Source organism: Rhynchophorus ferrugineus, unplaced genomic scaffold, assembly GCF_030347505.1.
Source record: "Rhynchophorus ferrugineus isolate W39M unplaced genomic scaffold, kcgeb_rfMv2 rfM2, whole genome shotgun sequence".
NCBI lineage: Eukaryota > Metazoa > Arthropoda > Insecta > Coleoptera > Curculionidae > Rhynchophorus > Rhynchophorus ferrugineus.
Window position 1 is genome coordinate 13,304,810 of NW_027472581.1, and position 26,831 is coordinate 13,331,640.

The following is a 26,831-nucleotide window of genomic DNA, read 5'->3' on the forward strand; positions in this document are numbered from 1 at the left end:
CGATCATATAGGTTCATAAAACGTTGAACGTAGAGAAATATAATTTAGTATTACGTCCGATCTCATCTTCCCTCTCCACTGTTTTAAACAGTTACAGTGAGAACACAGTGGAAAAAGGGACGAGAGTTCATATTCTCAGGAGGAAGACTCTCAAATGGGACCATCGGACGCAAAACCGGTTCTTCAGTACGCGGTAATTTGCCGTTTCACACTGTAATAGTAGGTCAGTTAGGTTATTGGATGGAATTACGCGAATTATTTCATAAAGCCAAGCACTTCGATTTTCCCACAATTATTCAGCGGGAGTTCAGTTATCTTCACAGGCAAGGAAGTAGGAAATTATATTGAAGTACGTATTTACGAATACGTCGTTCATTGTATTACTTCAATAGTTTATTCATCTTAATATTTCATAGAAATGTATCAATATCGGTTGTATTTAAGGAATTACATGAGTTCAAACATTTTTTAAATTAAATCTAGTAGTACATTGTGTTTGGTTTCGCCCACAGAAAAAAAAACACAACCGCCATTACGACACTTTCCCACCGGTTGCAATTATCAAAAATGTATTTCTTATATGGAAAAAGTTCAGAAAACATGGTTTTTGAGCCTCATGTAATCCCTCGATACATTTCTAAACCTTCATCAATATTTTCGGTTGGTTTGTTAGTCGACTTGGAATATTAAAATAAAAATCCTTTTGTTTTTTTCCTTCTTAAAAGGCATAGTTGTTCTTTTTTAATCTAAACAGTATTTGCCTACCATCATTCACACTTCATAAGAGATCTTTTTCTATTAAAATTAACTTACTATATATGAATATGACAGTTTTAGAGATAATGTCTATGCGATTAATAAATTGCTGAAAAACTATATGAGATGCTAGATAAAAAAAGTAATGGTAATTAAAACTATCGTCATCTAAAACTAATCATACTAAATTATCTTTAACCAATCAACAAACAATATAAACATTATTCTGACTAAACTTTTACCACACGGGTAAAAATAAAAAGTAAATCGTAATAGAATGGTAAATAAAACTTACGTATTTATCATATAACAAATGAATTGCAAAAAATAGTACATAACACAGTAAAAAATTCTTAAAAATTAGATAATAGTTTTCATTCAGGTCAAAACTTAGGGGGGGGGGTCCTTTTTACAATTAAGAAGCTTTTGTTATATATAACAAAAATAAAAAAAATTGCACTAACCAAAACTAACTAAAAAACTCTTATTTACATTAACTGATGAATTTAGATTTGTTTCTGCGATATGTATTGAATGGAAATCATTTTTTTCTTTCTTTTTAAAGGGATGTTCTCAAAAAAAAAAAAATTAGACTCGTGAAAAATATCCATATCACAATAGTTAGCTTTCAGTTAGAGTTCCATAAAAGCCAATCCTAATTAAGTTTCAATTTTGTTTATTTGAAGCGTCTTGAAATATGAGTAAAACTGGGAATTTTTAGAAGAAGCGCATTAGGTTAGGCTCCATCACAATTTTTACTGTATTCAGTTTATTTCGTTTAGTATCTGGTAGCATCAAAACCTCCAAATCTTTTACTTAGCTCATTCAAAATATATTAAACAAGACATAAGCATTAATGTTTAGACATTCCGGGAATACTCCTTCCCAAAATAATTTTGGAAAAGATAAAATTCAATAAAAAACTTTTATTTTTATGATAACATAAAAAATACTGCTGTGTTCAAAGCAGTCATTTGTGGCGATTACTCTCTACAAAATTTAGATTCAAAGGCAGGCCAGAAAGCAAGAAAATGAGTCACTGAGAAATAAAAAAAATTACTCATACGAGGATTATTTCTTTCCTATAACGTTTCACAAAAATATATAATAAATAGTATTTACACTTGTGGAGGTCGATTTTTTACTAGATGATTTAAAAATGGTATAAGACCCCTAGTGATCAGCGAATCATAAACTTAAAGAGATATAATTTAAGACATAAACAAATATCACGTGAATAACAGATGATGTCACGGGAAATTGTGACGAATCATCACTTGTATATCTAGAAAAAAGTAATATCTTAAAGAAACTGGATGACATGTTTATATCACTGGAATTATTTTCTCCAAATCCTAGTATATAAGAACATAAATTGAATTTATTCTTTAAAAATCCACTCATTTCCCAGAATAACTAGGGAAAAAAAACGTGAGAAAATCCCTTTAAGAAACAAAATTGAGGACAATGAAATTCTCGTTCTATAGTTAGTTTTTTACATTTAATAATATACCGGACAGCATCATAAAAGACTATGAAAGATTTTGTTAGAATCGAACTTATTAATATATTAAAAATATCAATTTTAACACTTACAAATTAAATATATCTTAAAATGAACATAGCTCTGACATCTATATATCAGTACACTTAATAAACCCAGAACGAGTTTATTTCAGTATTATCACAAAAAGCACCTAATTTCTAAAGCAAATTAGTGGTATAAGCCGCAAAATTCGAACCAAAAGTCCCTTGAACACAGAACATTAACATCAAATAAAGATGTTTATTTCCTGCTTAACAAGTAGGCTCTGTACAACATAAATTTCTATTTTGTCATTATATCAAGCGCGAATATCCTATAAAAATATAATCAAAATTTGTCTACTGACATAATGACATTTCCTGGAATTTTCAATTATCGAATAGTTTTACATTTTATCATAGTCTTTTCGACCTCATTTGGTATATTATATCAACTACCATATAACAGAAGCTACAATATTTTTCTTTTGTAGTCACACCTCATAAATTTTGCTTTCCACCACAAAAATCATGCAGTGACCCCCTTACTAAAATAAACTTAATATACTCACTGACATCACTAAGAAACTGAACTGATTGCATTGTGTGGAGCACCCATTTGCGTGAGTACTTTATCCAGCCACTGTAAAGGCCCATGTAAATGAATTTCTATCCAACAAGGTGTGCTGGTTACATCTTGCCGATGATATTCAGCTCCCCAACCCTAATAAATATATTATTAAAGTGTCTACTTTGAAACATAGTTTTGTTTATGTTAGAATAAAGATTGGATCAACACTAACTTGTTACCATTAAAATAAAATTGTTTCCAAGTAAATTAGAAGTATTTGTTTTAAACCCTACCTTTTTCATAACTGATATGCAAAAAAATTACCTTGACAAAACTCATTCGAATCGTACACATTTTTGTTAATTCATAAACAGCTTCAAATCCATGGTTTACACATTGAGATAATAACTGAGCGAATTCGGCATTGTTGAAGATTCTCAGTGAACATCCTGCTGGTATTTTGCAGACTGTTGATGGATGGAAGTTGTGATGATGATTGCAATTACGTGATTGCACAAATATTGCAGTATCTGATAAACATTCTGCATAAACTTCTCCATTGACATAATATAAGTGTACACCTAAAATTACAATAAACATAGTAGTAATACTAAAACTAATCATAATACACATTAGACATACCTTTGCCTATGTGCCTCCTTGTGTTTTCAATGGTACTATTGCGGTTTACATTACTCAACTGTCCCAAACAAAACCGATCACTATTATTACTAGGGTTAGTAAAACCATCAACAATCACTGACGTTGAATGACAATGGAATACTTCTCCCACCCTACTATTTAATTCATAATAAGCTATTGATGCCCAATAAGGCTGCTCTTGGTATGGCACTGCTTGAACATCTTGAGAAAGTGGTGGTTCTGGACTGGGATTGTTGTTTGTGCTGGTCACATTATCATCTGTAGGACTATATGCCGGTGGAGGTGTTTCTGCCAAGTTTGCATATGGAGATTGAGGATTGTTCGATATAACACTTCCTGGACTAGACACACTCGAAATGGGTGAACTAGGACTCATATGATTCGTGTTGAAACTATTTGGTGAATAGCTTACATTATGAGGCATATTTGGTTCAACAATTTGTTGGAATGGTAATAAAGAATGACCTGGCACAAAGTCATTATGTCTTGGAACAAGCACTGGTGGCAGAACTGGGCTCTCTACCCTTTTATAATGGTATGGATTAATGCATACTTCTTTTTGCTTTGCAGAAAATGGATATTGACAATGTTCTAAAGGTTTCAATTCATGATGGCTTTGTAAGTCGGGCCATCTCCAAACTCTACAATATATAACATGCGGTAATCCTTTTTTGTGGGAAACCTATCAAGTAAAATTTACATTAACAATATGATACACACTAAATATGTAGATAAATGGTACCTGCAATCTTCCATCCAAACTTCTAGGTATAGTAACGCATTTACTCGGCTGGCCAGGGCAACTTAATGCTCTTTCCAATTCTTCTATTGCACCTTTTCTCTTTTTAAGTTTTTTTACTAGACTATCTACGGCCTTTTCTGCCCACCTTTCTTCTTCATCTCCTTGTTTCCATCCAAGAAGTTTTTTTACGGCAGGGCTTGTGAATGAAAATAAACTATTTAATGTTGAAATTGGCCCGCTACTCGAAGACTCTCCTTCATCAGTATCCATAGTAAAACTAAAATAAAGAGAAACAATTAAAACTAAGATAGCACATTTTTAAAAGTCCTAAGTTCCTAATATAACTTGAATTTATAATTAAGAAATAAGATAAATTTAAAACAGGAAAAACAATATAATTTACCAACATGTCACTTTGAAAATATATAAAATTTGTTGATTTTTCTAATAACAAAATGGACAGTAATATAAAAGAATACCAAAATTATATTTAATATCTCAATGACTTAACCTGAGCACTAGCACAATTCACTTTCCAAATTAGTTGGAGTAAAACTTGATTTCCAAGAATGTTTTTCAAAACATCCAGGAAAAATAGTCCAAAAATTTATAAAAATAAAAAATCATTTTTCAACGAAAAATAAACTAAAACAAATGACTCACAAATTATTAAAATGAGTCACATAAAACTGAAAATCTGTAGCCATGTTAACAACTATTTCACACTATAGATACATTTCAAACAGTAAAGCTTATGGTACTAACTGTGCACTTCCTATAAACTTCGTATTTATCAAGAGCAGCATTGGCTTTTTTCTGAACAACAAAAATAAAGCAGACATGACCGAGAGCATTTGATCGTTCAATACAGTCTAGGAAGCTTTCTCGCGAATCCATTAATGAACCTGCATGTTGCTTACCTTAATTATATTGGAAATAACTATATTATGGCACACTTGTGGGTAATTTTGTCAGAAATATGAAGAAAAAACGCAAAAAATGAACACAGAACGACTTTGTGACGCCAGATCAAGCAGTGTTTTGCAAACTTGACGATCGTATCAGAGCGGCGCTGATAACTAACTAACGCGGGAATTTTAAAAGCTATTCAGAAGTTTCGTAATAAATGATACTGACAAGATTAATTAACACGAAAACATTGATGGTATCAATATTAGAATTAAATTTAATAGATAAGATTGTTGGTTTTGAATAAGCCTAGGTGATTTGTGAGATGAGTCGACATGTCATACAAAATATACAACACTACAAATTCGACATAAAAACATACACTGGGTATTACATAAAATAATCAGTAGCGTTATATTAATAGTAAATTAATCTTCAAGGCATTTAACTGGAAATGTTCTTCGTCGCCTTGGATTCACGTACACACATAAAACTGGCGACATGAATGACACATACTGAAATAATTTAGGCCCTTGGCTTCAGATTTCTAAGTGGGTACTTAACCCAATTTAAAAAGTAATAAATCACACACTAAGAAAAAAAAGGTTCTGTTTACGGTTATTGTGAGTTTGTACAGCGGATGTGATTTTTTTCATTAATGTTTTTACTCAAAATTTAATCATTCAATAGTGCAGGCAGGTTACACAAACTTTTTACTTTCACAAATATTTCGAAAATTTAATAATTTGTTGTTAGAAACATAACCTCACATTTAGCAATAATTTACTACAGATAAAAATTTTAAAACAATTTTTAATATCCTGTTTTATATATTTCGAATTTATTGTTTATTTTACGATTTTATTTGTTATTATACTATATTATTATAGTTTTAGTTTTTATTGTTATTAATACGTAAAAATCCTCTGCTATAATAAACACGGAACAGAAACAAAGAGATATTAAAATAAGAGTATTCTGTTTCTTACTCGGGATTATCCTTCTCCTCCTTTTTCTTTTCCTTATTGTACGGCACGCAACTCAGCATAGAAACAAGTGAATAATTTTACAGCACAAAAAAACAAACAAAATAGTCTAATCGACACTCACTGTCGAAGGTACAAGCACATCTCACTTCAAAAAATGGAATCGAACTGACAAATCGGACAATGAGGGATCCTATGAAATGAAGGTTGTAAAACACTTGACCCTACAAATAGGTCCGCTTTTAGGGATGGTCGTTAAAATTGAAAAACTAATCCGATTCTGACCTGCTTCAAGTACCACTTGAATAGGAGTTTTCGCACGAAAATTTGTAAAATCTGACAGTAACATTTTTAATTTCATTGCTTGCTTATTTCAATGTGTGTACATAAAAAACATAAAGGTATGTACATAGACTTTATACATTTTTCTTTTTTTATCAATATTTTGCTGTAAAAAACAGTATAACACGGCAGGTTCAGGAGGAGGAGTCTGCTTCCTAGAGGCTATTCGATTTCTGCAATACCAGGAAAATAATAAAACCCTTACAACGACTACTTATAAAATTTGACAGGTAGGAGAATAAATGCGACCTGAAGCAATATACTGCATTGCCGCTATAATTAATACAATACAGGTTTCCATAAAAAGCAAAACGGCATAGAAATTCACTTGCTTTTATAACCCTCCTGATTCACCTATCTCCACCGATTTTATTTTGTCGACTTTGGTTCTCATTGTAATTATAACGGTTATAATTATTGAGCAGACCCGTCAATTGACGCGAAAATATATTTTCAATGCGTTCTTGAATAATTAGTGATTGTATAAAATGATCAGCAATAAAACACTTTAGAAAAATATACATATTTAAAACTCCTTAAGAGCGTATGCTATTTAGTTTTTGGAATACTTCAGAATATAATATACCGTGTTAGTATTAAGGAAACTATGTGGATTGGTAAAAATAACTTTTACATTAGTATGTGAGGCAACCAAATATACAGCTCAGTATTAACGATGTTAAAACAATAAAAGTATTGTGACATATTGATTATTAGTAATATAGAATGCTAGGATAGTTTTTATTGATTTAATTAATTAAATTTTTGTTGTTTGGAATCAAATATAATAAGAAAAAGTTATTTGGGCTAAAGCATTATTTTTACCGCCAATTTTTCTGACAGAATATTTATATATTTCAAACAATATTACAAATGGTTGATGTTCTATCTAAAACGTCATTGATTTTATTGGTCAGTTTTGTTATTTATATATATGTGGGGTATTCCAAGACATTGTTTTTTTTTTACTAAAGAAAAAGTTCGTTTTGCTATCTAGGAATGCTTGAATTTCTTGCTTGATTGTTGGTGTCAAATCGCCCGGTATTTAAAATAACCCAGTTGCAGGAATCAATCAAAACTCTAAGCGCCGAAACGGTCCGTTGAAAATATTTAATATATTGTTCTCTATGTGCGAAAATAAAAGAGCCGTCAGCAGGAAGAGCGAAAAAAAGCCTGGAAAATCGGAGACGTGAGCTGCGCAATCGTCCTGCGGCCTGTGGACTCCCGATCACAATTTTCCCAGTTAGGCTGTTGTATTGATCGGGTGAAATGTCAACTTCAACAAAGGTAAGTTTATTTAAAATATATTATCCGTTGGAATCAGATTTTTTGTGTGTGTTAACGGGTCATTTATGTCGTATATTTTCGACTCTTGTGCAATATTCATTATATCATTGGGACGCAATTGCTTGAATTGTTCATATGAACTGTGAATGCACCAGCTTTGTTATGGTTTATTTCAATAGCTAAACGTTTTAATTGAATCAGTGATAAGTCGATATTCCAATAAAAGTATTTTGTTTTTTGTTTAAATTTATTACTTTGTCGATATTCCGTGTAACATTTTATAAAAATGCATCTTGGTGCATTCATTGATTTTTGGATTAAAGGTGTCATCATGTTATACATACTGCCTTAGTTTATACTAAATGCCTATCTTAAGATTTATATATTACATCTTTATTTGAAAACTAAGAAAATTAATTTATAAAAATATATAATTTAGTCAAATATATTTGGATACTGTTTTCAGCTGATTTTTGTTAGATATGTCAGATGTTTAATATTTTATATTCTACTCGGTCGTATGTAACGAAATAGTTTTTAAAATCTATTTGTTTCTAATCTAGTTTCCATGAATAACAGTACTCTATTTTGTTTAAATCTTTCGAAATATTTGACGTTTTCCAGTTGGTTTAATATTGGAATTAAATCGTTTACAATTTTGTATTTTTATTCTATTAGTGCGATATATGCGGGTAATCAAAATATTTACGCCACTTTATCACATTCGTAAACGAACGTTGGCATGTCTGAGATTATTTTCTTGGCTAATTGGTTAATAATAATCGTTTTAAAGGTATCGTTTTATTAGTAACATTGTGTTAGGTTAAGTTTTTTTTCTCTTTTTTTGACATAAACAGTTTTTGGAACTTTATTGAACATAGTAAATAACTTAACGAATATGAATTTTAGATTATTAATTTTATTTTCTGAACGAATTTTGTTTTTAGTTGGATTTTGTCAGATTTCATATAAAATTGAAGTTGTTTTTAGCCCAGGTGACATAGCTGCCGATTTTATTTGAATGTTTTAGATATTTGACGTTTCGCTATTAGATATTTGAAAAAATGATTTTATAAAGGCGTTACTATCCATTAAGTATTTGGCATAAATGAAGGTTTTGTTCTTTCTATTTAACATGAGTTCTGGAATAACATGGGTATATTTTATTTCGCTTTTTGAAATATATTTTCACCAAGCTGATAACGCTTTAGTTTTATTACATTTTCTTACTGTTAAATAATTTATATTACGTTTTTAAATTACATGACATGTTCTGCATGCCTTTTTTTCACTTTTTACATACAATTATTTTGTCACATTCAATGTTGGTATTTTCCATTCTTCAGCCTTTATGAAAATGATTATTTAAACTTTTTTTTTCATACTATTATAATAATCATCAGTAATAATAGGTATATGTTAGATTGGGTTGATTACAAAAAATCATATTTAATTTGATTAGAGAATTTGACATTGGTAGAATTGTTATTGTAATTAAAATTATGAATAACTTTTTTGTTTTTTGCTGTCATATATAAATTTATTATTTTGTAGGATTACCATCATTTAGTAATATTAGATTAAAAATATTTTAAAAAATTAACTATTGAAGTAATGATAATTTATTTCCTTCGGATCTAGTTGCCATCAATTTATATTTTGTTTATAACTTGTTATTTGTTTTCTACGAATTCGGATGAGCTGTTTACAATTTATTTTTGTTAAATTTAGTGTACTGTTTTCACATTACCTATGTTATTTTCTGGTTATGTTTGTAATCTTTTTTGATTTGTTTTGATTATAAGTTTATATACTGTTAACATGTATTTTGGTCTTTAAAATAATATTGATATCTAGAAAAATTAAAATTTATTGATATAGATTATACATAAAAATGTAATACTGATAGATGAATATACTGGGCGTTTAATATTCTGGAATTGTTATTTTTTATTAATATTTTATAATAGAAAAATATGAAACTTTATTACCTTTGACTTTTTATATTATTTTTTCATTTATATGCTTTGGCTATATTTTTAAACGTAGTTAAAACGATAGTTTTAATCAGCCATAGTTAGTGATATTTGAATTTTTACTTTGGGGTAAAAATATTGTGTTGTTGTTAGATACTATAAATTATAATAGTGTAATGGCAATGCAATTTTGCTAATTAATAAGTAATATATACTATACATTATTATTAATTATTAGAAATTTTATATTAAAACATTGAATAAGTTCGGGCTGTTTTTTCGGAAAATTAGTGATATATTTAATACAATTCATACAACATAGGATAAGAACGAACACATTTGCTCCAAGACACTTTCTTAGCATTGATTATGACGTTTCCATCATATCTCTTATTCTGTGATAAAAATAAAATAGTATTGTTCGGTTTGGTACTTCGAAATATAGACGAAGATTTATGGTATTATACTAACAATGCGTATGTACACACAAAAGCGGATGAACTGTAGCGCCATTAAGAAGCGAGGGTTGGAAGACGTATTTTCATCCTGTAAAGGAATATTAAGTTTCGTCGGGCAGTCTAATGGGGGGAAATATTGATATAATCTAACGGGGGAAGTCTCGGCAATGTAGTTAAACCTTCGATCATCTAATGACGTGAATGGGTACGCTTCATAAGTTTAGAGAGGTTTAAAGATATTTGTACAGTTGCTTTTGTTAATATATAAAATAATTATATTTATCAATTTTTAATCAGTTTTATATTTATATGGCCAGGAATAATATATGAAATATAACAGGTCAATTGAAAAGTCCCCATTAGTTAGGTAGCAGGTACAACAGAACACTAGTAATAAATTAATTTGTATATTAAGCTTGTACCTACTAAGCATATCTAATTTAATATGTAATTAAAAAAATCATTTCTTATTATGATTTTCCACTGGTCATTTTATATATTAGTGGGCCTGTTCGTTTATTGCATGTTAGCATGTATTCTGATATTTTTTTCACTTGAAACGGGCATTTATTGTGAAACATGATACAACAACATACAATATAAAATTATTTTCCATAATTTACATATTAAAGTTAATAGAAGGGGCTTATCGGGAATGATCAGTGTTCAATGTCGTAATTAGATTCCTTGAGCTTATACCAAAATGGGGTAAAAAAATGGTCATTGAATTTACTCGTAAATTGAAGTAAATTTCGTATGTCATATACGTATGGCATTCACAAAACAAAAACAACATATATTAATAATTTGATGAATAAATGTAATCTGTATGTGTGCTATAGCTTTGTCGCGTCATTGGGGAGGAACTATCTTACATGGAACTTAAACGTAAACAATATCCGTCTCTTTGTAATGTTTATATGAATATATTGACTACCCGTCTTTTATTGTAGAATCTAAAAACTACAGATGTAGTTTTATTAAAAATTGTTTAGAAAAATATGTAATATGCTAAAGTTTTGTCGCTTGGCACATACACATGGAACATGATCTTAATGTGTTATTGGTAAAAATATATGGTAGAAACTGATAAACTTAACCAAAGGAACGCAAAAATGTCTTTAGTTCTGTTTTCCCTTTACATCAACTGGAACAATAAGCCTCTTCGATTTTCTTTTGTTATAACAATAGCTTTACGGCTTTGTACATTCAAATCAGGCTATGTTTGAATTGAACAGATATATTTACTTTCACCGCTTTATATAACTTTCTAAGTTATTGGAGTTTTAGCACGGTGCGATGAAAGCGTAGGCAACGGCAATTAGCTAATGATGGAGTTGGGAAACTTTCTCGGAAGGCTTAAAACAAATATTAATCAGGTGCTATATCTGATAAGGAATAATTACGATGGGAACAAGGGAATTTTCGAGTAATTTCATTCGAAGAAGATATTTCGGAGATATTTTTTGTATTGTTCTATTAAATTACTGTTATTTGTTAATGTTAAATTAGGATTAGGTCATACCTCATACACAAATAAATTAAATTAATAATATATTTCTAGCGGCTCTGGAATAATTGTGTGGCACTTGATCGAGATTACGTTGATGAATAAAGCCAATTTTGAAAAAAAAAACGCACTTTCTTTGATAAGCTTGGGACTTTGCAGCCTGTGTGTTAAATATGGTTAAACATATTTGATGCGATATGGTATGATCGGACATAAATTACTTTAAACTATTATTTTTAAAATAACATATATTCGCTGGCAGATATACATTTATAATATTCATATATCAGTGAAAATATTATGTCATATAGAACTGTTTGCCACGATACAGCGTTCATTGCGTCACTGAACATCCATCTATACAATCCAGATTTCAAGGTTGCAATCGCACTCCAAAATCTCTTAAAATAATATTTGCATATAGAAATCAATGGAAGGGGCTTATCGGGAATAATTAGAGTTCAATGTCGTAGTTCGATTCCTTGAGGTTATAAAAAACTGGGGTAAAAAGGGGCATTGAATTTACTTGTAAATTGAAGTAAATGTACTTGAAATACATATGGCATTCACAAAATAAAAACTATATATATGAATAATTTTCTGAATAAATGTAACCTGTGTGTTATAGTTTTGTCGCATCATTGGGGAGGTACGATCTTGCACGGAACTTACACATAAACAATAGCTGTCTCCTTGTAATGTTTATATGAATATATTGACTAACCGTCTTGTATCGTAGGATCTAAAAACTACAGATTTATTTTTGTTAAAAATTGTAATGAAAAATATGTAGTATGCTAAAGTTTTGTCGCTCGACATATACACACGGAACATGATCTTAATGTGTTATTGTTAAAATTATATGGTAGAAACTGATAAACTTAACCAAAGGAACGCAAAAATGTCTTTAGTTCTGTTTTCCCTTTACATCAACTGGAAAAATAAGCCTCTTCGATTTTCTTTTGTTATAACAATAGCTTTACGGCTTTGTACATTCAAATCAGGCTATGTTTGAATTGAACAGATATATTTACTTTGACCGCTTTATATAACTTTCTAAGTTATTGGAGTTTTACCACAGTGCGATGAAAGCGTAGGTAACGGTAATTAGCTAATGATGGAGTTGGGAAACTTTCTCGGAAGGCTTAAAGCAAATATTAATCAGGTGCTATATCTGATAAGGAATAATTAGGATGGGAATTTTCGAGTAATTTCATTCGAGGAAGATATTTCGGAGATATTTTTTGTATTGTTCTATTAAATTACTGTTATTTGTTAATGTTAAATTAGGATTAGGCCATAGGTCAACATACACAAATAAATTAAATTAATAATATATTTATAGCGGCTCTGGAATAATTGTGTGTCACTTGATCGAGATTACGTTGATGAATAAAGCCAATTTTGAAAAAAAACGCATTTTCTTTGATAAGCTTGGGACTTTGCAGCCTGTGTGTTAAATATGGTTAAACATATTTGATGCGATATGGTATGATCGGACATAAATTACTTTAAACTATTATTTTTAAAATAACATATATTCGCTGGCAGATATACATTTATAATATTCATATATCAGTGAAAATATTATGTCATATAGAATTGTTTGACACGATACAGCGTTCATTGCGTCACTGAACATCCATCCATACAATCCAGATTTCAAGATTGCAATCGCACTCCAAAATCTCTTAAAATAATATTTGCATATAGAAATCAATGGAAGGGGTTTATCGGGAATAATTAGAGTTCAATGTCGTAGTTCGATTCCTTGAGGTTATAAAAAACTGGGGTAAAAAGGGGCATTGAATTTACTTGTAAATTGAAGTAAATGTACTTGAAATACATATGGCATTCACAAAATAAAAACTATATATATGAATAATTTTCTGAATAAATGTAACCTGTGTGTTATAGTTTTGTCGCATCATTGGGGAGGTACGATCTTGCACGGAACTTACACATAAACAATAGCTGTCTCCTTGTAATGTTTATATGAATATATTGACTAACCGTCTTGTATCGTAGGATCTAAAAACTACAGATTTATTTTTGTTAAAAATTGTAATGAAAAATATGTAGTATGCTAAAGTTTTGTCGCTCGACATATACACACGGAACATGATCTTAATGTGTTATTGTTAAAATTATATGGTAGAAACTGATAAACTTAACCAAAGGAACGCAAAAATGTCTTTAGTTCTGTTTTCCCTTTACATCAACTGGAAAAATAAGCCTCTTCGATTTTCTTTTGTTATAACAATAGCTTTACGGCTTTGTACATTCAAATCAGGCTATGTTTGAATTGAACAGATATATTTACTTTGACCGCTTTATATAACTTTCTAAGTTATTGGAGTTTTAGCACGGTGCGATGAAAGCGTAGGCAACGGCAATTAGCTAATGATGGAGTTGGAAAACTTTCTCGGAAGGCTTAAAGCAAATATTAATCAGGTGCTATATCTGATAAGGAATAATTAGGATGGGAATTTTCGAGTAATTTCATTCGAGGAAGATATTTCGGAGATATTTTTTGTATTGTTCTATTAAATTACTGTTATTTGTTAATGTTAAATTAGGATTAGGCCATAGGTCAACATACACAAATAAATTAAATTAATAATATATTTATAGCGGCTCTGGAATAATTGTGTGTCACTTGATCGAGATTACGTTGATGAATAAAGCCAATTTAAAAAAAAACGCATTTTCTTTGATAAGCTTGGGACTTTGCAGCCTGTGTGTTAAATATGGTTAAACATATTTGATGCGATATGGTATGATCGGACATAAATATAAATATGATTGGTATGATTGAACATTGACTATTATTTTTAAAATAACATATATTCGCTGGCAGATATACATTTATAATATTCATATATCAGTGAAAATATTATGTCATATAGAATTGTTTGACACGATACAGCGTTCATTGCGTCACTGAACATCCATCCATACAATCCAGATTTCAAGATTGCAATCGCACTCCAAAATCTCTTAAAATAATATTTGCATATAGAAATCAATGGAAGGGGTTTATCGGGAATAATTAGAGTTCAATGTCGTAGTTCGATTCCTTGAGGTTATAAAAAACTGGGGTAAAAAGGGGCATTGAATTTACTTGTAAATTGAAGTAAATGTACTTGAAATACAAATGGCATTCACAAAATAAAAACAACATAAATGAATAATTTTCTAAATAAATGTAACCTGTATGTGTGTTATAGTTTTGGCATCATTGGGGAGGTACGATCTTACATGGAATTTAAATTACATGGAACTAACATAAACAATAGCTGTCTCCTTGTAATGTTTATATAAATATATTGACTAACCGTCTTGTATCGTAGAATCTAAAAACTACAGATTTATTTTTATTAAAAATTGCAATGAAAAATATGTAGTATGCTAAAATTTCTGTCGCTCGGCACATACACACGGAACATGATGTTAAGGTGTTATTGGTAAAATTATATGGTAGAAACTGATAAACTTAACCGAAGGAACGCAAAAATGTCTTTAGTTCTGTTTTCCCTTTACATCAACTGGAAAAATAAGCCTCTTCGATTTCCTTTTGTTATAACAATAGCTTTACGGCTTTGTACATTCAAATCACGCTATGTTTGAATTGAACAGATATATTTACTTTGACCGCTTTATATAACTTTCTAAGTTATTGCAGTTTTACCACAGTGCGATGAAAGCGTAGGCAACGGTAATTAGCTAATGATGGAGTTGGGAAACTTTCTCGGAAGGCTTAAAGCAAATATTAATCAGGTGCTATATTTGATAAGGAATAATTAGGATGGGAACAAGGGAATTTTCGAGTAATTTCAACCGAGAAAGATATATTGGAGATATTTTTTATATTGTACTATTAAATTATTGTTATTTGTTATACGCTAAATTAGGATTAGGTCATACACAAATAACTTGAATTAACATTTTAATGACAATATGTTTTTAACTCACCATAATGTGCTAAAGAATAATAAACGATTTCATCACATGCTTTTATAAATATTTTTGTGAAATTGACTTTTTAAGTGAAATGAATGATCAGTCCATAGGTATGGGTAAAAAGAAATAGGTGAATATAGTTATTGGCAATTATTAGCACTGATGGGACTTAGTAAGGAATGTTCGAAATCCTGTGATACAACATGTTAATTGGGAGTTCCTGAGTTCAGTATCGGTGATTGAAATGCTAGGAATTTATTTGATAAGATAATTTTGGAATCAATCGTTTTTTGTCATTATATATGTTTTAATCAGTGATGCCCACTGGCAACAATGTTAGGTACAAATGTAAGCAACTATCTAACAACCTAATATAACTATTAAATTCTGTTTTTTTGCTTTTATCTAATATTCAGTTTGGACGTTCTTTTGTTATTTCATTTGAAGAAATCTGCTGTTAAATCCTATTTAACACTTTTGGAAATTTATGTTGACATTGCTCAGTTATATTGACAAAAATCATATTGACATTTCGAGCCTTTTCAACAGAGAGGTTTCATTGTTTGCTAAGCAAAAATATTTTTGTATGCCGTGTTAATTGACGATGAAAAGGGAACTTGCTATGACAATTCCTAGAGCGAATAATCTTGATTTAGTCGAGTAGAGCTACCTCTTGCTATACATGAGTTAAAATCTTGTGTAAAAAAACATATGGGCTGAAAAGACATAGATAGCGCTCGTTTTTTTGCATTCACCGCTTTTTGAGCTAGTACTAACCTTCAAAGAAAGGTGTTAAAATTTCATGATATTGTACTCGTAAGTTTGTGAGTTATTGAGCTTAGTTTAGTTATTAAGAGTAACATTATTTTTGTTATTTTCAAAACAATAGATCAAAAACAATTTCGTGTTTTAATTGTACATTGCTTCTTGTTGGGAAAAATACCGTTCGAGAGAAGCAGTGGCTTGAACAGTGTTATAAGGACGGACGGTACATCAAATATAATAATTATATGAAATGTCGTCGCAGAATGCAGTGGACGTCCAAATTAGTTGGTAACACGAAAAAACATTAAAAAAATCGTTTTGAATGATCGAAAAGTAAAATTGCGTGTGTTAGCTGACATCGTAAATATATCAAAAGAACGTGTTGGTTTTATATTGCATGAGCATTTGACTACGAAAAAACTCTGGTGAAGGTGGGTGTCGCATTTGCTCATTTTTGACCAAGAACAAGAACGTATTGATGATTCTGAGCAGTGTTTGGCCATGTTTAAACCTAACAAACGGTCGATATGCGACAATGATCGAAAAGTAAAATTGCGTGTGTTAGCTGACATCGTAAATATATCAAAAGAACGTGTTGGTTTTATATTGCATGAGCATTTGACTATGAAAAAACTCTGGTGAAGGTGGGTGTCGCATTTGCTCATTGTTGACCAAGAACAAGAACGTATTGATGATTCTAAGCAGTGTTTGGCCATGTTTAAACCTAACAAACGGTCGATATGCGACAATGATCGAAAAGTAAAATTGCGTGTGTTAGCTGACATCGTAAATATATCAAAAGAACGTCTTGGTTTTATATTGCATGAGCATTTGACTATGAAAAAACTCTGGTGAAGGTGGGTGTCGCATTTGCTCATTGTTGACCAAGAACAAGAACGTATTGATGATTCTAAGCAGTGTTTGACCATGTTTAAACCTAACAAACGGTCGATATGCAACAATGATCGAAAAGTAAAATTGCGTGTGTTAGCTGACATCGTAAATATATCAAAAGAACGTCTTGGTTTTATATTGCATGAGCATTTGACTATGAAAAAACTCTGGTGAAGGTGGGTGTCGCATTTGCTCATTGTTGACCAAGAACAAGAACGTATTGATGATTCTAAGCAGTGTTTGGCCATGTTTAAACCTAACAAACGGTCGATATGCAACAATGATCGAAAAGTAAAATTGCGTGTGTTAGCTGACATCGTAAATATATCAAAAGAACGTCTTGGTTTTATATTGCATGAGCATTTGACTATGAAAAAACTCTGGTGAAGGTGGGTGTCGCATTTGCTCATTGTTGACCAAGAACAAGAACGTATTGATGATTCTAAGCAGTGTTTGGCCATGTTTAAACCTAACAAACGGTCGATATGCAACAATGATCGAAAAGTAAAATTGCGTGTGTTAGCTGACATCGTAAATATAACAAAAGAACGTCTTGGTTTTATATTGCATGAGCATTTGACTATGAAAAAACTCTGGTGAAGGTGGGTGTCGCATTTGCTCATTGTTGACCAAGAACAAGAACGTATTGATGATTCTGAGCAGTGTTTGACCATGTTTAAACCTAACAAACGGTCGATATGCAACAATGATCGAAAAGTAAAATTGCGTGTGTTAGCTGACATCGTAAATATAACAAAAGAACGTCTTGGTTTTATATTGCATGAGCATTTGACTATGAAAAAACTCTGGTGAAGGTGGGTGTCGCATTTGCTCATTGTTGACCAAGAACAAGAACGTATTGATGATCCTGAGCAGTGTTTGGCCATGTTTAAACCTAACAAACGGTCGATATGCGACAATGATCGAAAAGTAAAATTGCGTGTGTTAGCTGACATCGTAAATATATCAAAAGAACGTGTTGGTTTTATATTGCATGAGCATTTGACTATGAAAAAACTCTGGTGAAGGTGGGTGTCGCATTTGCTCATTGTTGACCAAGAACAAGAACGTATTGATGATTCTGAGCAGTGTTTGGCCATGTTTAAACCTAACAAACGGTCGATATGCGACAATGATCGAAAAGTAAAATTGCGTGTGTTAGCTGACATCGTAAATACCAAAAGAATGTGTTGGTTTTATATTGCATGAGCATTTCACTATGAAGAAATTGTGGTGAAAGTGGGTGTCGCATTTGCTCATTGTTGACCAAGAACAAAAAAGTATTGATGATCCTGAGCAGTGTTTGGCCATGTTTAAACCTAACAAACGGTCGATGGATGACAATGGATGAAACATAGATTCATCACTTCACTCCGGAATCCAAACGATCGTCATTTTTAGGCCTATTCTGAGGCAAAATCGTTCTCCAAAAGTGATATTGAACTGGAGATTATGTTGATGAATAAAGCCAATTTTTAACGAAGAAAACGCATTTTATGTGTTGCGTCCGGAACTTTTCAGTCGATGTGTTATATTACGAGCTGATAAAATGGAATGAAACTTTTACTTCTTACGTATACGTGTAATTGAACAAGTTGCACGCTGGTAAAAATGGGACGAGGCTGCGGAAAATTATGAAAAACATTTTGTTAATAAAAGTGTACCAATTTTTCACAATAATAACTTAATTTTTATTCATCAGTTATTACACATTTTTAATTGTAACAGTTCATGTATTAAGACTGAATGCTTTCAACACATTTATTTTTCATACAAAAAATAAACAACTTAATCTAGTAAATTGATGCGCGAATATGCTGTTTGGGTAAAGTGCCCCTTCTCATCTTTTGCCCATAAACAGTTCCTCGGTTGCTTGCAACATAGCTTGGCAGCAAAACGTTCTGACCTAAAAGTGTTGCTTAAAGTTTTTTTTTCTGTGGTTTAAAAACTTCAAGATAGCTGTTTTAGTGATTCCTAGATATCTATAAGCTCTTTTTTATAGTCCTTCCAATAAAACAGCAAATGCAGCAAATTCTATTTGTAAAAATGCAAAATTCGCTTTAAATTTTGAGCGGATTGTTCAATTTCGTTTTACCACAGTTAAAAGAAGACTGTCTTATGCGGCGTTATGGATCGACCCTGTTTTCAAATGTCTACAAAATTCTTCAAAACGTTAATGCTAATAATTAGATGTTATAAATCGGTAAACGTTGTAGATCACCACTTAAATATTTTGTATTCATACCAATTATTACACGTTTTATTTTAGTATTACCCAAGAACATTACAAGTTGATTTAAAACTCGTACTTCGAGAATATTTCCTTCTTGGAATTCGTATAGAACATGGTGCCGAACGACCTGTTCATCACTTGCCACCATAAACGCCGTTATTGCGCGAGGTTAGGTACTAAACTCATAGAATAGAAATGACGCAGACGCAGACGTTCGACGTTTTGAACTCAGGCGTCTGATCCTTTCAAAAATCGTAAAAGGCCCTAAAACATTTTTATTTGACACATAAAATTTTAGGTTCGAAGAAAAAATCTGGAAAAATAAGCCATATACCCAGGGTTGAGCAATATTTAAATTACTCGTAACTAAAATACGTAATTGCATTACCAAATACCAAGTACGTATTCTTAAAAATGTTATTTGTAAGTAATATTTCAAATACCTGACGCTGAGATATTTTGTATAGTCTATTCAAAATAGCAGTGAACATTGAACTATAATGTTAAAATAAATTATACTTCATAACATTTTTCTTTCATTATCTTATTTGCATTATAATGTTGTAATATATAAAATCTAAGATAAACTAAAAGTCAAAGTTAAATTCGGCAACATTGCGACGTATTGACGTCTTAAATCGATATGACTCCGGTTATATTATGTAACTAGTACTAGCTAGTATTTTATATACTTATATTACTTTAGACTTTAGCTAGTATTTTAAATACTTATGGCTTCAAAATATATTTGAACGTAAATACATTTAAAGATCTTATTCAATGGGCTCGTCCTGCAGAAAATAAGGCTCGATAGCTTTTGTCACCAAAATGGCGACCGCTAAATATGTGAATCTTTAAAGTTGTAGTGTTGCCTACACTGTACTGTACGTCAAATGGCCAAGTATCTTGTCATTTGTCATATTCATACATAAACCGTTATTTTACGTAACTTTGTTAATTAAGTCTATAACTATAGTCTATCCAAAGTTGGTGTGGTCATACGTCATCTCAATTTATCACGTTAAAACGGTTCAAAGTTGCCGCATGAACTCTGAGTTTTAATTTATTTTGTCTTTGACCTATAAGAAAATTCTAATCTAAATACAATTATGAAACAAGAATGTTATCAAATATAATTTATTTCAACATTATAGTACATCTAAAAACTACAGTTAATAATACAGTCACAGTAGTTTATAGGTTAAAATTATAACCTGTCACTATTGCTTTCAAGAATTTTGTCTCAAGAATATTCGAACTTACCAGACAGCGTTGACAACTCTTTTTAACTAGAATAAAATGGGAAGAATAATATTGTCTTATTCTAAAACGAACTTACAAATTGCGGCAGGCAATATATTAAACATTTTGATGACGCATGTTCACAGCAACTTTGAATAGACTATCAGTTACGATCAAGTTGACTCCACATGCCCCTCTACGACATCTCTCATTTCATATTTAATTTAACTATTTTGTCTGTTATAAGTGTTTATAAATTTTGCGTTGTATTTTATCTACTGGTTGCATAAAGAAATCTACTTTGTCTAAATTTACAAATAACTACATTTGTTTGATAAATCTTAACATGGAGGTAGAAACTATATATATGTTCAGTTCCAGAGAACTTTGCTCTGAGAAAAACAGTCTAATATTGTATTTTGTCGTATTTCAGGCTATTTAACAACACTTCTGAAAAAGAGACAACATGCAATATTTTTCTACATTCTATATTAAGTAGTTCCACGGATTAAATACTCTAAAATCTAAATATCTTTAAGAACACATAAATATTTAGTGTTTCAACTGTCCAATTCATAATGATTTTCAAGACCAAATTTTAAGTCAAAGCAAAGTATTTTCCTTAAAGTTTTCTATTTAACTATTTTAAACTAACCAATCAACTTCACGTTGTCAGCGCCGCCAATGATTGAACTAAGCAAAACTTTGCCCCACTACTTACCATTGGAGTTGCACGCCCCTGTTTGTATTTTTAATAAAATTGGTTAGAATAATGTATTTTGTATTTCGTATTTTAAATACACACGAGATAATAATTATTAATTTGTGTTTTCCTTAAAGTAAATCTTGTATTTTGCTGCTGCATATACCTAACATTTTCAAGATTTAAAGTCAGTCACCTTTACAATTTCATTATCTAAATTGTTAATATCAAATCTACACTCATTATAAAATTACCTACTCTATCACCTTCTGGTTAAAAAAGCGTCAAGAAGGCGGTGAAAATCGACAGGCGCTAACAGGTAAAACGAATTAAGATAAGTAATGACCATTTAGATTAGAGATACAAGAGGTAATGGGTGTCTTTTGTACGGTAAATGTTTTTATTGTACTCGTGGCTAATTGATTATTTGAAATATCCAAAGGTCAAACTGAATAATTTATAAAATACAGATAATTCGCAATGGTAAATTTATATAATCGAATAGTGTTATGAATAATTTGCATTTCGTTAACATTTAGTTGAATGAAGACAATCGCAAGTTAAGAAATCAGGTTTGAATGTTGAGTTTTTAATAAATACTTGTTGTATTAAAATATTAAGGTACCTTCTTGTTATATTTTAATGTTATTATTATGTTATTATTTTATTTTTTACTATTTATTTATTTTTTGTAACTATATCTTACATTAGATATGCTTGCACAATCTTAATTTATTACTGTCGTTTTGTAGAACTTATTAAAACATTGGAAACAACAAATAAAACAATTAACAAATTAAAATAAAATTATATACTATATACCTAAGTTAAAATTAAGAATATACTTTTCTAAAGTTAAGAAACATAGATGGCGCTACTAGAATTAAATACATATGTTTTTTTAATAAACATATGGATTTAACCCTCAAGAGATGCGCGTATAAATTGGACAGCTGTCAGATCATTAGTTTGTGAATTATAGCATTTTGAGTGAAGCAACTTTTGTTATTGTGAAAAAATGGAATTTCGCAAGTTGATAAAATATTGCTTTTTGAAGGGAAAAAATACAGTTGAAGCAAAAACTTGGCTTGATGCCGAGTTTCCGGACACTTCCCCAGGAAAGTCAACCATCAAGGATTGGTATGCTAAGTTTAGACGTGGTGAAATTAGCCCCGAAGACGATGAACGCAGTGGAAGCCCAAAAGAGGTTATTACCGACGAAAACATTTAAAAAATCGACAAAATGATTTCGAATGACCGTAAATTGAAATTGATTGAAATAATAGACACTTTAAAGATATTAACTGAACGCGTACGTCATTCACGAATATTTGTTTATGAGAAAGCTATGTGCAAAGTGGGTACCGCGCGAGCTCACTTTCGATGTTTCGGAGCAGTGTTTGAAGGTTATGGCGTCTGTATTTTGGGATGCGCATGGAATAATTTTCATAGGCTACCTTGAAGAAGGAAGGACCATAAACAGCGACTATTACATAGCGTTATTGGACCGTTTGAAGGACGAAATCGCAGAAAAACGGCCGCATTTGAAGAGAAAGAAGGTGCTGCTTCACCAAGACCATCCACCGTGTCACAAGTCAGTGAAAACGATGGCAAAAATCCATGAATTGGGCTTCAAATTGCTTCCTCATCTACCGTATTCTCCAAATCTGGGCCCCAGCGACTATTTCCTGTTCTCACATCTCAAAAGAATGGTCGTTGGGAAGAAATGTTCGTCGAATGAAGAGGTGATCGCCGGAACTGAGGCCTATTTTGAAGCAAAGGACAAATTGTACTACAAAAATGACATCGAAAAGTTAGAGGGTCGCTATAATCAGTGTATCACCCTTGAAAGGAATTATGTTGAATAAAAAAAAAATTTTCCAAAAAGTTCGTGTGGTTTGCTTCGCTTCGATTTTCTGATTTCCTGCCTATTGTACAGTAGCTCTATTGCTTCCACCTTGCGGTGATTTAGTAGCTTCATTTCATGTTTTATGGTGAAATCGTGGATCAAGTAGATCCACTTGAATTCGAGGTCACCATGCAGGTCTTCGTTGGTTATGTAGCGATAAGCGTTGCTAATTAATCGTAGAACTTTATTTTGCTTATGTTGGATTACTAGTTGGTATGATGTTTAATCTAACTCTATATTTTCACCCCATAAGTTCAAATTGGCTTTAAGATTGACTGATAAATGAACTTCTTTGATTTTAGATCAAATTAAGAGCATCTTCCGACTAACCAGTATAGCTCCTTGGCTGCAAGTCTAGGTTGCTCTACTTTTTGTTTAACACGATGTTTCCAATTTAACCTACCATAAAGATGGATGCCGAGGTATTTAGCTAATAAAGTGAAATAAAAAAACTACTCAAAATATTTTTTTTAAATTACTTTTCTTGATCGATAGGATACATCTGTCATAACCTTTAGCCCTTTTGACATAAATACATAACGACATAAATAATATATATAGGTTCACATTTTATTTTCGTAACATTTGCCGACAGATAGACATTCCAAAATAACGAATCCTTTCTAATAAATGCATATTAAATGAGACAGCGTTATTTTTTCGAATTTATTGGTTTTGTTCGTGTTCTGTTATTCCCACAATAACTGATATACCTTGAGCTTTGAGACATATCGGTTTTGAAGCCATCAAAGTGATATTTAGTTGCCTATATTTCCTTTCACGACATTTGTATGATTTTATGTTCGCTTTTATAGTTATGTAATATTATAAGCTATCTAATAATTTTGTATTGGTTTTATCTTTAATATCCGATATGATTTTATCATTCACCATAATGTTGTTATTTAATTTTTTCGAATTAAATAGATTAAAATTACATGTTTTGATAAACGCATCTCAGACAGATTGAAACAAGTACGTTTTTTTAGCAAGTTTGCAAATTGTGGACATGAGACAAATTGTCACCGTGTCTGGTTGTTTGATCTGGCTGACCTAGCCTGTTTCCATCAGATACCGAGTATTAACTTTTTTTGTTCTGGCCTAAAACCAGGCGGTGGAATACATGACGCATACCTGGTCGCGGAGACTTGTCCTGGAGTGACAAGTTGGACCGGGTTATGTGGGACTGCCTCTGGGCTTACCAATACACTAAACCGAAACCGCCTCACAGTTGACCCCTGTGGATCGCTACTGCTACTGCATTAATTTTGGGGATATGGTACCCGCTGATCGGGTAGCCGTTATTGGGCACGAGGACCCGGCGATTCTATTGATTTGCGAATTTGAGTTAATACACGCCTTACTGTTGTATGGGGGCAAAAGTTATGACTGCAGTGATGGATGAGGTCGTTTTTGCCTGGAAAAGGGGGGGATGTTAATGGTGACGCGGTACTAAGCCCCCAACATGTCTACCACTTCGCGAACAAGCGCGTTTTCAGAAGAGCTTGAGTTGAGTTGTTGTTTGTGGAATGATTGAGATATGAAGTGCTTGATTTCTGGAGTGTCAGTTTCCCTATGAGTTTGATTATTTCTGATAAGCCATGGAACGTTCAAGATTCTCTTGAGTATCTTATTTTGGAAAACTTGAAACTTATGATATAAATCTTATTATAGATACTATTCTAACTTATTTTAAAGTTTGTCCTAACTTATTCCAAAAACTATTCTAGCTTATTCTAGAGATTATTAAATCTGACTCTATGTGCCTATTAATCAACTTTTATGGCAGTTTTAGGCGTAGGCTAACGCACTTCACTATCATCGCGCACATTTAACAATTTGGCATTTTCCTTATCATTTACGACTATGCCCCAGCAGGATTCGAACCCGCGACTATCGCAACAGTAGGAGGACCACCCTGTCTCCTTTACCACTGCGCCAACCAATCCGTCTATGACTATAGTTGTAAATTTGTAAATTTGTAAAAGTTATGACTGCAGTGATGGATGAGGTCGTTTCAGCCTGGAAAAGGGGGGGAGGTTAATGGTGACGCGGTACTAAGCTCCCAACATGTCTACCAGTTCGCGAACAAGCGCGTTTTCAGAAGAGCTTGAGCTGAGTTGTTGTTTGTGGAATGATTGAGAAATGAAGTGCTTGATTTCTGGAGTGTCAGTTTCCCTATGAGTTTGATTATTTCTGATAAACCATGGAGCGTTCAAGATTCTTCTGAGGATCTTATTTTGGAAAACTTGAAACTTATAATCTAAATCTTATTATAGATACTATTCTAACTTATTTTAAAGTCTATCCTAACTTATTCTAAAAACTATTCTAGATTATTCTAGAGATTATTAAATCTGACTCAATGTGCCTATTAATCAACTTTTATGGCAGTTTTAGGCGTAGGCTAACACACTTCACTATCATCGCGCACATTTAACTGTTTGGCATTTTCCTTATCATTTACCATGCCCCAGCAGGATTCGAACCCGCGACTATCGCAACAGTGGAAGGACCATCCTGTCGCCTTTACCACTGCGCCAACCAATCCGTTTATGACTACATTTGTAGCGAATTTTAAAATTCACCTAAAAGACATTTTAGTATTAAATTTAACGTCATTTAACGACATTATTTTAATTTTCATATATAATGGTAAGTACAGAGTTGAACGAAGCGAACGTTCGGGGTCTGCGTGAACACTTGCGCGAAATTCGGCATGGATTCGGCGAAAATATCTCCGTTCGCGGTGATCGAAATCACTTCGTGGGGCGTTCGGTTCTTCTCCGAAAGTCTCGGTCTCCAAAAATCAGTTGACGGTTTTCATCGTTTGGTTCGGAATCCTGTATTCTTTTTACGTGTAGTGTTCTTTTTCTCAAAATAAATGTTTATTGCTAAAATAATATGTACCGTCTTCGTTTGGAGTTTATGGTAAGAATATAACATAAAACTCTTATCTTTATACGGCTTTAGTATTCTATTTATAGATTCGTGAAGATATTTCAAACATTTACAATTCTGTAATGATGACAAAATGATCCAAAATCACCAGAAGATATATCCGGTCACAAGAGAAAATAATGTATAAGTTTGTGTAAATTATGTGTAAATTTCACTATGAGGTAAACATAATAAAACATTAAATTAAGAGTATTACCTTTATTTGGTGGCACAAAATGTATAAATGGAGTCATCAGGCAATTCATCCGTCAATGATAAGTACAGAAATTATATAAACAGGTATGAATTTGGATTTACACAGGTATTTACTGGATGATGTATTTTATATTTATTTTATTACTGTTTTGAAGGTGAAATATTTGTTAACTGCGTTTAAATTATTTCAGCGACAATGGCTAAGTATAAAAAAATAAAATTTGACAGGTGCAAGATGATTT

General features: G+C 31.6%; 2 protein-coding genes across 6 annotated transcripts in view; one reads left to right on the forward strand and one right to left on the reverse strand.

Annotated features, from left to right (window-relative positions):
• Positions 1-701: 701 nt before the first annotated feature.
• On the reverse strand, positions 702-6,454 carry LOC143191838 (protein mothers against dpp). Of its 4 annotated transcripts, none has more exons than XM_076397268.1 (5): positions 6,155-6,454; positions 4,257-4,533; positions 3,494-4,196; positions 3,176-3,432; positions 702-3,004 (listed from the first exon to the last, which is right to left on the reverse strand). In XM_076397268.1, the coding sequence occupies exons 1-5, from the start codon at positions 6,211-6,213 to the stop codon at positions 2,861-2,863; spliced, it is 1,440 nt and encodes a 479-aa protein (XP_076253383.1). In that variant the 5' UTR covers positions 6,214-6,454; the 3' UTR covers positions 702-2,860. The 4 variants fall into 4 exon arrangements, with proteins under 4 accessions (XP_076253383.1, XP_076253385.1, XP_076253384.1 ...); XM_076397270.1 differs by lacking the exon at positions 6,155-6,454 and adding an exon at positions 5,177-5,339; XM_076397269.1 differs by lacking the exon at positions 6,155-6,454 and adding an exon at positions 4,920-5,188.
• Positions 6,455-7,629: 1,175 nt separating this feature from the next.
• Positions 7,630-26,831, forward strand: part of LOC143191833 (uncharacterized) — a 401,964-nt gene continuing 382,762 nt past the window's right edge. For both annotated transcript variants that reach the window (XM_076397253.1, XM_076397254.1), the window contains exon 1: positions 7,630-7,780. In XM_076397253.1, the coding sequence (XP_076253368.1) occupies positions 7,763-7,780 (18 nt within the window). In that variant the 5' untranslated portion in view covers positions 7,630-7,762. The remainder of the gene's footprint in view (positions 7,781-26,831) is intronic.